The sequence below is a fragment of the Eumetopias jubatus genome, unplaced genomic scaffold (assembly GCF_037043125.1).
Source record: "Eumetopias jubatus isolate StellerSeaLion01/CBP00866 unplaced genomic scaffold, mEumJub1_p1.0 scaffold_7, whole genome shotgun sequence".
NCBI lineage: Eukaryota > Metazoa > Chordata > Mammalia > Carnivora > Otariidae > Eumetopias > Eumetopias jubatus.
In genome coordinates this window covers 51467197-51481252 of record NW_028274813.1, presented here as the reverse complement: position 1 = coordinate 51481252, position 14056 = coordinate 51467197, and the positions used below count along the sequence as shown (strand labels likewise).

General features: G+C 36.3%; 1 protein-coding gene across 2 annotated transcripts; it reads right to left on the bottom strand.

Moving 5' to 3' along the window:
* Positions 1-828: 828 nt before the first annotated feature.
* On the bottom strand, positions 829-1473 carry RPL10L (ribosomal protein L10 like). 2 transcript variants are annotated; one of them, XM_088025046.1, is made up of 2 exons: positions 1365-1473; positions 829-1283 (listed from the first exon to the last, which is right to left on the bottom strand). In XM_088025046.1, the coding sequence occupies exons 1-2, from the start codon at positions 1471-1473 to the stop codon at positions 829-831; spliced, it is 564 nt and encodes a 187-aa protein (XP_087881172.1). The 2 variants fall into 2 exon arrangements, with proteins under 2 accessions (XP_087881172.1, XP_027957098.2); XM_028101297.2 differs by having other exon boundaries at positions 829-1473.
* Between the last annotated feature and the right edge of the window lie 12583 nt (positions 1474-14056).

The window sequence follows — 14056 nt, the reverse complement described above, 5'->3', positions numbered from 1 at the left end:
AGACAAACAAAAACACCTGTATGATCAATGTAACTCTAAGTAGGGCAAGCACCTACAGATTGTAAACTCTCTCTAGGGTCCTTTAAAGCAGATAGTTGATTTGGTGTCATTTTCTCTTTTCTGTTGGTTCTACTGGGACTCAGATACAAGCAATGTGAACTCGGTTGTCAACCTATGACCTTTCTGTGAAGAAGATTGGACTGTTGTCTCCTGAGGGTAAGATAATGTAAGGCTTGTCTGAGGAAACCTTTTGCATTCATAAAGAACTGTCCAAAGGCTGATAATTGGAGGTAATGGGAAATTCTAAAATCAATGTGCAGAAATTTATAAGGAAAACATAAGCAACAAGATTAAGAATGGATCTTTTAGTTGAAATATCACTAATGCTTATTATTATTTTCATCCCTATTGTTTATTTTCCATAAACAACAACAATCTTTTCTCTACAAATCTTAGATTTTTTTCTAGCTCTTTTTTTAATTCAAAGTAAGGATAGCTGCATAATTTATGTCTTCACTACAAACAAAACTTTTGACATATTTCCCTATTGTCCCAAGTTAAAAGTGTTTGGATTAGAACTGCAGTAACTTTCTCTATAAATCACAAATGGATTGTTTCATTCGCACTTGAAGGAAAGTTTCATTTGCCATTAAAATTCTGCTTTGATACAAAAATTATTTCTCTCGTACTCTATATTCTAAAAATTGGATAAACATTTTAAAACTATTTAAAATATTAAAAAAGTATTTATTTGTCAGTAAATAAGATTTATTGGTGAGCATGTCAGACCAGCATGGTCAAAGGAGTCAATGCTGTCAAAGAAAGACCTCAGGAGTACAGAGCTCGCCACTTGTCCAGACGGCCGCGATTGGGAATGTATTTGACTCCACAGCCGTCAGGGATGAGGCGCTTCTTGGCCACTTTGTCTTCAAATTCATTAGCATTAAACTTGGTAAAGCCCCACTTCTTGGAGATATGGATCTTCTGGCACCCAGGGAACTTGAACTTGGCCCTGCGTAAGGCTTCAATCACATGTTCCTTATTCTGAAGCTTGGTGCGGATGGACATGATGACTTGGCCAATGTGGACTCTGGCCACTGTGCCCTGGGGCTTTCCAAAGGCACCTCGCATCCCTGTCTGGAGCCTGTCAGCCCCAGCACAGGACAGCATCTTGTTGATGCGGATGACATGGAAGGGATGAAGCCGCACTCGAATGTGAAAGCCATCCTTGCCACAACTTTTCACCATGTACTTGTTGGCACAAATTCGAGCGGCCTCCAGGGCTTCAGAGGAGAGCTGCTCATATTCATCAGACACCATGTGGCCACAGAGTGGGAACTCATCCACTTTTGCCTTCTTCCGACCCAGGTCAAAGATGCGGATCTTGGCATCAGGGACACCTCGGCAAAAACGAGACTTTGGATACGGCTTGTTCTTACAATACCGGTAACAGCGAGCTGGTCTACGGCCCATAGCAACACCAGGAACGTCTGCACACGTGGAAGAGAAAGAGGCGCGCTCTCCCACGCCTGCGCATGCGCCTTATATACACTGCCCATCTTCCCTGTGGGAACCATAGAGTCCTGATGACGACAGGAAGACACTCTTTCAGGACATCCCCACCATGGATACAGCAACACTCTATGCCTCTGTTGGCACATGAGCAGAGCCGATAGTGGCTAGGTATATTCCCCTGTGGGTTGCTGGGTAGCGAATTGGGCTTTGCCACAATAGCCAGAAAAACACTTGTCTTCCTGCTGTCCATCTTGGGTATCGGTCCTTTGCCCTAGGCTTTGTCTTAAGTACAAAAGATATATTTTCGGTAAATAAGGAAGGTGTCTCCAGCTATGCAATATAGTTTGTGTCTGCTTTGTCTAAATAATCAATTTTCCAGAACTCTTATTTCCCACCAGCATTTATAGATCAATTGCTATTTCTCAAAGAGTATGTGGTTTCCTTCTCTAGGTAAAGTGGTTTCTTGGCATAGGCTGTCTGATAAGGTTCAAAAAGAGATGAGAGTGGAAACATATCTATTGCATATATTGCTTGATAATTGCTTTAGAAACATGAAACTTTGGCAGTTTTATTTGGCCATATGGAATGATCTTATTATCAAAACGGCATCCACAAAATTGAAATACCAACTGAATTTTTCAACTTAAGGCTATTTGCATTTTCAAGTGTTACAGCTGCTAGAAACTATAGAAGAATAACTTTATGCTTTATTAATCTTTTACACATGAGAATGAGTTTAATACCCTTTTTTCCTTCTAATACGAGTTTTTATAAAAGTATTATGTTTGGGATCAGAATGTGGGAAGGAGGAAAATGAAAGAGAAAGAGAATTTGTGAATACTCTGTAATCCCTACTTGAATTTTTGTAGTTTTGTTTTGATTCCTTAGTGCTGTTTCACAAATCCATGACATGGAACAAAGTCCTTCCAGTGTGACTATACTCCACTCATGCTTTCTCGTTAAAAGGGACACAAATAGGGGCGCCTGTGTGGCTCAGTCAGTTAAGCATCTGACTCTTGATTTCAGCTCGAGTCTTGATCTCAGAGTTGTTAGTTCAAGCCCCATGTTGGGCTCCACAGCCAGCGTGGAGCCCACTTAAAAAATAAATAAATAAAATAAAAAGGGAAACAAATAAGTTCTGACAAAATAACTCCTACCCTTAAAGTGATTGGGGTTTACAAAATATCCATATCAGGATAGAAATATTAAAACTCCCAATTTAGAGAACTTTTCCATATTATATTAAAGCTTGCTTATGTCTCCTTTCTTCTTTTATTTCTACATTCCTATTTTCCTCAAATAGGTCTTATTTACTGTGTAAGCCTGAATACAGAGAGAAAGCAGCAAGGAAGGTTGTATCACTCTCACTGGGCTTACAAGTGTAGGAAAGGATTTGAATGCTCCTCAAATAATATATCATCATATTGCTAAGTACAAAATGTGCCAAAAAGGAAAAGCAGAGCCCTGAGAGCCTGGGATGAAGCCCTGAGCTAGCCTGAGGAATGGACGGGGACAAACTTTATCAAAAAAGAGATTTCATATAGTGACTATGGATGCGGGTCTTGACATATGCGGAGGCTCTGAAGCAGGCAAGAACCTGAACCACTTCAGGAACTAAAGTAAGGCCAGTATGACTATGAGTGAGGGGGTTAGTGGCATAATATGAGTATAGTATGTGTATGAGGGGGGCCTTGTGTGTTATGCAGGGCCCAATTTACCAAATTAGGTATTCTTCTAAGACCGTTGAAGAGCTTTACACAGGTTTTATCACTCTTGTTGTATATAATATAGTTAATATCACTTTTTAAAATCTTTTTTATCACTCTTTTTTAGATCTTTTTTATCTTTTTTATCACTCTTATTGTAAATAATATGGTGAATATCCTTCTTGTTGTATATAATATAGTCAATAGACTGGAAGGGGCAAAAAATGGATGCAGGGAGGTCAGGAAGAAAGGCTTTGCAAGACTGAAGAAAAGAAATGAGGATAGCATGAACATGCTTTTAATATCTTTAACATTATAAACATGTTTGCATCTGTTTCTACTACTACATGCCTAGAATCTATCATCATCCTGGGGGAAAGGAGTCTGTGAGTTAAAAGGAATATAGCCAAACAGAGGTCAATTACCATCTCCATCACTGACATTTGTCTAAGTCCTACTTTGTGTTTTCAAACCCCTAGAATTCGCTGACCAACAGATGTTGTGTTATCAGGGCTTGTTTGCATAATCCTTTTTCCTTAATCCTAAAGGTGACCAATCATGGTTTGCTGGAATTGTACCAGTTTTAACATTGAAGCCCTGTATCCTCCAAAACACCTTAGTCCCAGGCAAAATGGAAAGGTTGGTCACCCTATTACGTTTATGCATGGGGCCCCTTACAGTTGCAGGACAAAGTCAGGGGGCAGGAAGAGAAGGTGAGAGCCAGACTGGGATTCTCCATTTATACTTCTTTCCCTAGCCTTGTAAGTATTAGAGGGAACCCTGCTGAAAATGGATGAGCCACACTATTCTATTTAAATGTTAAAAGCATTACCCTCCATCAATTCCAAAATTTTGAATGTCCCCTATCTTCTGGCTCCTGGCACCCACAATGTGCGTCATGCTAAGAAAACCTTGCAAAAAAGTATAAAACTTGCCTGTTTTGAAGTAGCCTGAAATATAGTCAAGAAGATGATATATGGAAAATCTGATTTTTTTTATTTGCTAAATTTATTACTTTCATAAGTGCAATAAACTTTTAGGAAAGAGAGACACTGGTGCCTTATCAAATAGATATGGCTTAAAGAATGAGTAGGATATATGTAGGTGAAGGTAAGGAATAAGACAAGAAGGGGGCATGACAATTACATAAGACTTTTAAGAGCTGTGGAAACAAGGAGCATGTCTATATGGCTCACTGTTGGTCACCTGTTTTTGGCAAATCATGTGACCCATAATAACAAATGTTTGAATGAATGCACAACACTACTGAGGTACAGTGGTGTGTTGGTAAGTATTTAACAGCTTGCTCATTGGGGAGCAGGGGCAGGGAGAGGAAAACCACAACTTCCATTGTTAACTGACCTCTGTGGTGTAAATACTCCATCATCAATTTCAGTCACGAATGTCATATCAATGAAGATGTAGATGGGGACAGATGCACACAATCAACTTTTGTCAGCCAATATTAGCTGGCTCCAGCATGCCACCATTTAGCTCTGCATACCCAGGAAAAATAGAAATAACAAACTTGGCTGAAGCTAATAATGCATAATCTGGGAAAGTAAATTTGGGGATGTGTCTGAGAGATCATTTTCTAGGAATCCTTAGAAAGGAGGCAGGTAAACACGTTTGGACTTAATGATTCAGCTTTGACTCTGAAGAATTCTTTCCTCCATGGTTTCTTTTTCCTATTCTCCAACTTCTGTGTAAGAGGTCTGCAATATTCTGTACAGGCATACCTCAGAGATATTGGGTGATCAGTTCCAGACCACTGCCAGAAAGTGAAAAGTGAATATTGTAATAAAGTGAGTCAAATTAATTTTTTGGCTTCCCATTTCATATAAAAGTTATGTTTACACTATACTATGTGTACACTATACTGTTAAATGTACAATGGCATTATGTCTAAAAAAATACACACCTTAATTTAATAATATTGTTAGAAAATGCTAACCATCATCTGAGCTTTCAGTCTATCATAATCACTGGTCACAGATAACAATAAGAAATATAATAATAATGAAAAAGTTTTCAATATCGTAGGAATTGCCAAAATGTGACACAGAGACACAAAGTGAGCAATGCTATTGGAAAAATGGCACCAATAAACTTGCTCAACACAGGGTTGCCACAAACCTCTAATATATTTAAAAAAATGTCATATCTGTGAAGCACAATACAATGAGGCACAATAAAACAATACACAGCTGTACTTGTTGATTAGGTATGCATTAAGGCAGATTTTAAGTACTTGGAATTAACACTAGACAATCACATTTCTTCTGCCTTCATGCAAAGACTGGAAGAGAATAGTCCTATGTATCAGTTCAATGGCAGCAATTTCTTTCCTTTTTTAACATCGCAATACAACCATTTCACAAAGAGCTAAACGTGGACTTTATTCTCAAAGAAGATTATGCATTGGAGTCTAATATACTAATACTGATAAGCACCCTGGATGTCCTCTCCTGCGGCTGGAACCATCTGCATTGTTGATCACTGAGTCATTTTGTAGTGTCTCATCACTTGGTGTTTGATGGTGTATTGTGATTAAGAGATCATGTTCCTGCTTGGGCTCTCAATGAGGTGTGAAGTTTCCATTGATGATAAACAGTCATTTTTATCTGTGTTTCTTAGTAACTTCACACTGGGAACTGTAATCTCAAAATGTCTGATAGCCTAGATGAACAACTTGATATTTTCCTAGAGTTGTGTAGTGAATGTAAGAGTCATGGTTATGGCTGGCTTTTCTTCAAAGTCAGCTGATTATGTCTATTGTGATGGCTAATGGGTGGTCATGCTGCCTGTCTCTCATGCACCTGTTTCACAATGGTCCTCTTATGTATTTGACAAATGCACATTTTGTGAATAGAAGTATAGGCAGATGATTTTAAATGTTTAGTCCCAAGTGTCTAATGCATTTCCTTTTTTGGCCGATATTTCATTTTGATTTTTCTCTTTTGGGGAGTCTTTTTTTTTTTTTTTTTTTGGATATAGGAACTGAGTATGTACACTTACCTTCATGCTTTGGTAGTACAGCACAAGTTCCCCCCAAATGAGTGATTTTTTTATATTGTTCCATAAAATTGGAAAAAATAGGTGAGGGTGAAATCAGAGAGAAATAACACATAAGTATATGCATTAGAATTTGATTGATTTTAGTTTGTAAATTTTTACTTGTTTACTTGTTTAGGTTTCACACTTATACAAAATTTATAAGCTGCATTAATCAGATTTATATAGTAAATAATTGATGTGTAGTTTTTAAATAAATATTTAAGTAATGCTATACCAAAGATATAATTTATAATCAAAATAATGAAGATGCTATAATGAAGTATAATAATAAAAATGCTATACTAAAGATGACTCAATACAAAGAATCTACATATGTATTTAAAAGTCCTTCTCTCTTAAAAGGACTTAGTCCAATCTGAAAATTCTGATCTTGGGTTGGGGTGCTATGTGTGAGACTTGTCTTCCCACATATTGAGTGCATGGGCTTCCTGTGCTTTAGATTTAAGTACCTGTCCATTTATTTAGAAAGCATAATGTTGGGAGCAATGTTGTTTTTTCCCCCTACTGCCCTAGTTGTTTGCCAATAATATGAAGTTTATCTGGTTTACTAGGTTTACAGACATGCATGAGCAAATATTTAGTTAGATGTTGATATTATTTAATCATTTATACCAAAACACTCAATGGTATTTTAGGTTAAATGAATCTTGTATGTTTAGTAGACAATATCTTTATCCACTGAACAATTTTTTCTTAATAAAAGCAAACAAGCTTAGGAATTAGATATACGAGTTCTTTAATTATGAAATAAGTATTCTAATTGACAAAGTACTGACTTTGGAAGGCTTTCTTTTTTTTTTAAGATTTTATTTATTTATTTGACACAGAGAGAGAGGGAACACAAGCAGGGAAAGTGGGAGAGGGAGAAGCAGGCTTCCCGCTGAGCAGGGAGCCCGATGTGGGGCTCGATCCCAGGACCCTGGGACCATGACCTCAGCCAAAGGCAGACGCTTAATGACTGAGCCACCCAGGTGCCCCTGGAAGGCTTTCTTAAAAATTCTGTCTCACCTGTCAAACATTTTAATCCATTCGTGTTTTGGTCTTCTTCTACATCAGCAGATACGGAGGACTAGATCAGAAATAAAATGCCATACTATTTAGAATACATGGTAAACCACTACATTATTGATCAGCCTAGTCCCTGTGTAAAGAATTTGGCTTTGCCCAAAGCTTCTGGGAAGTAATTTCTAGGGTTTTCTGTTTGCCTAGGGAATTTGGTGATACTAGATAGTCTAACAATATAATTTAGGTTGAAGGCTGACAGTGCCAGAGAAACCAACAATATGAAGTAGGTCTTTGGGTCAGTGTTATTAATTGATCTGGAGACTTTCAGTTATCATGTGCACAATCAGTCATGACTACATAGTGGATCCTCGATAAAACTCTGAACACTGGGGCTTGGACAGGTTTTCCTGGTTGGTTTCAATGCCTATTGTTACAAATTAATGCTAGAAGAGTAATATATCCTAACTCAGTAGGGAGAGGGTAAGGAAGCTCCTTGGTCTGGTAATTCCCTCAGACTCTACCCATTGTACTTCATTCCTCTGCTGATTTTTAATCTGTCTTCCTTCCCTGTAGTAAATCACAACCATGAGAATAATTCCCTTCAATGAGTTCTGTGAGTCCTTACAGTGAATTATCAAACCTGAAGTTCGTTTGGGGAATCCCCCAAACTTGTAGTCGATGTCAGAAATGGGGAAAATCTTTGGAAGTGTGCCTTCTAACTTCAAGGTTATTTCAAACTCTCTGTAATTTCCATCCTTCACCCCCACAGACCTAATAAACCATTTATAAATGGTGGGGGCACTGCAACATAAAGGAGAATGGAAATCTAGTTTATAGTGCCTAGTAGAGTTGAAATATAAAAGGCTAACAAGAGGAACTAAAGATTGTCTCAAAAAGTCATTTTTTCTGCTTAAAAATATAATGCATGTTTATTGAATAATTAGCATATATGCATGACAAAAATATAGAGATATAGACTATTAAAGATTTGGACATGTTTTCTTACAATAATTTTATATGTACCATTCTTATGTCCTGATTTTTATATTACTTTTAGGCATTTTTTATAAGAATAAATGTACTTCATATTATTTTAATAATGACAAAATACATTTTATCATATGCTAAGTTATAGATCCATATATGGACAGATATATGACTTCTTGATTATCTATTTTATTATCCTATTTATATATTCATGAACTACTTCTATAGAGCTCTAGCAAAAGCAGCTTCAATTTATTTATTGGTTTAACTGAAGGTCAACATCCAGGAACTAATTGGTCATAAATAAAGGCTGGCTTCTTTGACAAAGTAATATTTTATAATGAGGCTTCTCATCAGTCACTCAAGCAGCAAAATGTGGATTAGCCACAAAGAGTGCCAGTGACCAGCACTAAAAAAATTACGATGCATGTAGCAACATGAATTAAAATCAGCAAAATAAACCCACAACCTGCCAATTTTGGGTCAGTCTTGATTTCAAAGAAATAAGAATTCTTAATTCTCTACTGGACAGTAGGAGGGTTTGTAAAATTCTGACTAAATCTAGAAGATAATTGTTTTTTATTTCTCCATGGGATTGCATAAAATACTATTTTAAAATAGTTCTAAAGACAATTTAAAGGAATTCAGGAGCAGAGTGTATACTAAAGCTTTACCTCCCTCATCATCTTAATTGAAAGCTACCTATATCCTTTATGGAATGAGGCAGATTATTTTTGCATGAATTTTAATTAAAAAAAAGTGTGTCTTAACAAATTCATTTGAATAGGTCATTCTAACATAATTAAATGATATTACCAAGTTGTTTCTGTAAAATTTAGTAAGTTTTGAGGATCCCTGTGTGGAAGTTCACCATAATACCACAACATATCTTGTATATATACAATAAGAGTAAAGCTGTGTTCACGGATGACATGTATCTCATTAATCTATAAAAATATTTTCCCATACATCACTTAACTCAATTCTCCAAAATAATTATCTTAAAAGGCATACAAAAACAAGTTAACCTAGTATTTTGGTGAGAATTTTTGCATCCATGTTCATCAGGGATATTGGTCTGTAATTCTCCTTTTTGATGGGGTCTTTGTCTGATTTTGGGATCAAGGTAATGCTGGCCTCATAAAATGAGTTTGGAAGTTTTCCTTCCATTTCTATTTTTTTGGAACTGTTTCAGAAGAATAGGTATTAATTCTTCTTTAAATGTTTGGTAGAATTCCCCTGGGAAGCCATCTGGCCCTGGGCTCTTGTTTGTTGGGAGATTTTTGATGACTGCTTCAATTTCCTTAGTGGTTATAAATCTGTTCAGGTTTTCTATTTCTTCCTGGTTCAGTTTTGGTAGTTTATACAACTCTAGGAATGCATCCATTTCTTCCAGATTATCTAATTTGCTGGCACATAGTTGCTCATAATATGTTTATCTTGTCATTTGCAACGACATGGTTGGAACTAGAGGGTATTATGCTAAACGAAATAAGTCAATCAGAGAAAGACATGTATCATATGATCTCAATGATATGAGGAATTCTTAATCTCAGGAAACAAACTGAGGGTTGCTGGAGTGGCAGGGGGTGGGAGGGATGGGGTGGCTGGGTGATAGACATTGGGGAGGGTTTGTGCTATGGTGAGTGCTGTGAATTGTGTAAGACTGTTGAATCACAGACCTGTACCTCTGAAACAAATAATACATTATATGTTAAAAGAAAAAAAAAAGATAGTAGGAAGGGAAAAATGAAGAGGGGGAAATCAGAGGAGGAGATGAACCATGAGAGACTATGGACTCTGAGAAACAAACTGAGGGTTCTGAGGGGTGGGGATGGGTTAGCCTGGGTGATGGTTATTAAAGAGGGCATGTATTGAATGGAGCACTGGGTGTTATATGCAAACAATGAATCATGGAACGCTACATCAAAAACTAATGATGTAATGTAGGTGATTAACATAACATAATAAAATAAAATTAAAAAAACAAAAAATTAAAAAACAAGTTAACCTGATTTTCAAAATGAAAAAGTAATACTCAGAAACATTACATGACTCACCCAAAAATAAAATTTGGTAAGTGGTGGATCCTGAAGAAAACTCAACTCATTTGTGAACACAAAAACTTTTCTCCTTCAAAATTTAACATCAGAGGTCAGCACAACTGTATAGGCTATCACTTAGCATCTGAAAGTTGAGCTGGCTCTAAGATGAATTATGAATCAATTGTATGGCACATCCAGGGTCTGTGGGTCTGAAATCAATACAATTTTGAGGGTCCTCTTTAAGAAAAAGAATGCAAATTATCAATACAAAATTAAATACAGAGCAAATATTTACTTAGAATGAGAAAATAAATTGTAAATTATGAGTAGCAATTAAACAAAACTTACAGAACAAAGTTTTAAAAATAATATATTTTCATCAACTGCCTGATCTATTTTTAAAATCTTTCTTATATTTTCTGGCTACATATTCTTTGATCTCCTCCCCATTGGCTATTATTTTTAATATTTTTATGAACTTTAGATACTCAAGTCAGTTTTTCCTCCAGTAAGATTGTTGAAATTTGTACTAATAACATATGAAGTTTTCTCAGTCTCACAACTGAATATTATTAATGCCATGCACAACTTTAGGATTGTTGTCAAATTGAGAAAACCCTTTTCTCTTTCCACATATGAACTATAATATTTCAAGGAAGTTCAACTTTTTCTGGGTAATGACTATTCTCAAATATTAACAAACAACACTTGAGAACCAGATTACAGTTGATATACTCCTTGTAATACAGTGATGAGAGGGCTGGAAACCACTCATCTAAGTTGTACTCATAAGAGCTGACTGTGTGCATCTCTTCCTAACTTTGAGTTCAGTGACATGATATTGGTAGATTAAAGTGGCCATGGTGGGAGTATTTATACCCTTGGCAAAACCAGAAATTGGGGCTTTTGTTTACTTTTTTTTCCTGAAGAACCAGTTATTAAACATGTATTAACACACCACTGTTAATACCTTCTCCAAAGTTACATGTTTCCTTCACTGGTTTAGCGTTTCATGTCAGGTCAGCCTGAAATTTAAATCTTTTACTAATGGGCTCAAACAATTCATTATTCTCCTTTAATTGCATTGTAAAAACAATCCAAAGGGCTATTTATAACTTCAATTAAAATTTTTGCTTAATTAAATCTATTGATGTGATCTGAAATTTGTTTTGGCAGTAATTTGGTTCTTGATTACAGAATATTTTTATTGATATTACTTATCATTTTTGCATTTGTCTTGTTATCTATCCATCCACTAATTGTCCTCAGTTATTTAATAAATAAATTTGAGAGTATTGCCAAATAAAGAGTGTTTTTCACTTGTTCTAAGTGAAATGCCCAAAATGTCTTTCCAAATTGCAGTTAAAAATGGTATATTTCAGCTTTCTCAATTATTTAAATAAGCACTTACCTCTTTGACCATATATCTTTGTCTCACAGTGCTGGGTGAGTAGTCACAGGGAGTAGGCAGTATACTCTTGGAAGCAATTTCAACACCAGAACAACTAGCAATAACTTATCCTTATATCATGTAACCACAAACCATATAAATATACCCTACTAAGCCCATATTAAATGCCTTCTCTAAAGCTTTCTTTTAGCCAGATCCCCATATTGCCAAGCCCACGCCAATGCTTCTGACCTCAGGGAAAGTGTGAAAGACAGGAAGTAGAAGTGCAAAAGAGACAGCAAATTGTATAAAAACAATGTATGACCTCATTGCTGCGACCCATCCTAGGACCTTGGAAGGGCCTGTATAACTGAATGTCTGTGAATCTGAAGCTTCATTAATTTTATTTGAAGTCTTTGCATTTCTGGGCAGGTAATACTACTTTCTGTTTCTTAATACCTGTTTTCACTTTTACCCCCTAAGTGATTTTCCTCTCACATTTACTTTGTATAGTCCCAAGACTTCAAAGTTTTCTAACAGTATTTATGCCATAACTATGCTCAGATCCTTTATTCACACTAAAATGTAGATAAAAGCTTCCAACTTAAAATTTTTCTCTCACAGGTTTCCAAGAGCAGAGCCTTACAAGAAAAGAACTGGGTAATAATAATACAATTTGAAGCAACAAAGAATTGGGAAGAATATTTTAGTGCATGGGACTATACAGGTGCCTCTAAATTCATGGTTTACATTCTGATTATTTGAAGGAATAAAACTATTCAGTAAATGTTGGCTTGTCATCTTAAAAAATATGGGTCCTTACCAAATGTCTTATAACAAAATAGATTCCAGATGGATCAATGACTTAAACATTAGAATAAAATAAAATACTAGAAGAAAAGACACATGACTTTATTTACAGTCTTGAAGTGGTAAAGACTTGCAGAACACAAAGAGCAGAAACCGTAAAGGAAAACTTGTGACTTCATAAAAAATGTAAACTTTCGTAAGATTAAAATAAATAAGTCAATAAGTGTATGTGTATGTGTCTGTATAGACACACACACACATGCACCCACATGCATGCACACACACTACATATATGTATGATGGGAGGGAGGGAGAATATGCATTGTGCAAAGATTCCATATAAAAGTAATATTGAAGGAGTCCTGGTTATCCATTAATGCATCCAAAACCACCCCAAATTTAGTGATGTTAAATTTAAAAAGTCATTTATTTATATGTCATGGTTCTCAATATTGACTGGTCTCATCCCAAGTTAGTTTTTTCTTGCGGTCTGTTCATGACATTGCAGTTGGATGGTTGCTGTGACCAAAATCATCTTGAAGGCTACATCACTTCCATGTTTTTTTTTTTAATTCTCTAAATTTTTTATTGTTATGTTAATCACCATACATTACATCATTAGTTTTTGATGTATTGTTCCATGATTCATTGTTTGTGCATAACAACCAGTGCTCTACGCAGAACGTGCCCTCTTTAATACCCATCACCACGCTAACCCATCCCCCCACGCCCCTCCCCCATCACTTCCATGTTTGATGATCAGTGTTTCAGGCAGGATTTCAGCTGATGTACCGGCCAGACAATGACATGTGCCTGTCCATGTGGTCTGGACTGCATCACTGCACGGTAACTGGGTTCCTAGAGCACACATCCTAAGAGAGAAATCCAAGTAGAAAACTCTGTCACCAAATCTCAGAAATTATGTTCCAATTCCGTTGTGTGCTTTTCATCAGAAGTAAGTCACCAGTGCCAGCTCATACTCAAGGGAGGAGGAATTAGACTCCTTTTCATGATAGAAAGTGTCAAAATTTGGTAGACATACTTTAAATCCACAGTAATCTTCCTTCTGGCCACAAATAATTTACATTCTCCTGTAAGCAAAGCTTAGCACCACTGTAGCCCCCTAAATTTGCATCTGTGGTGCCACTATGTTCAGATTTGAGGTCCAGATTTTTGTAATCTAAATCAAGTCCAAGCTTAGATGATTTTCTTCCTCCCCATCTGAAGATTCATGAACTAAGAAGTAACCTGTCCCCCAAATATCCAAAATACATTGGCATTCAGTAAGCATGAAAATGGGACACCAGTGGTCCACAGAAAGTCTGAAAAGCATTCAAGCACATTTTGCCAGTTCTTTGTTAATGGCTCAGCCCTACTTCTTGATAATAATTTTGTGCAAGTCTTGGCTGCACCCTCTGAGATTTTAATATCTGCCTTCAGAATATTGTTTCATTTCCCACCAAAAGAATCTTGTGCTTGTAGCTGAGTGTTATATTAAATATGCTTCATGTCCATTGAAG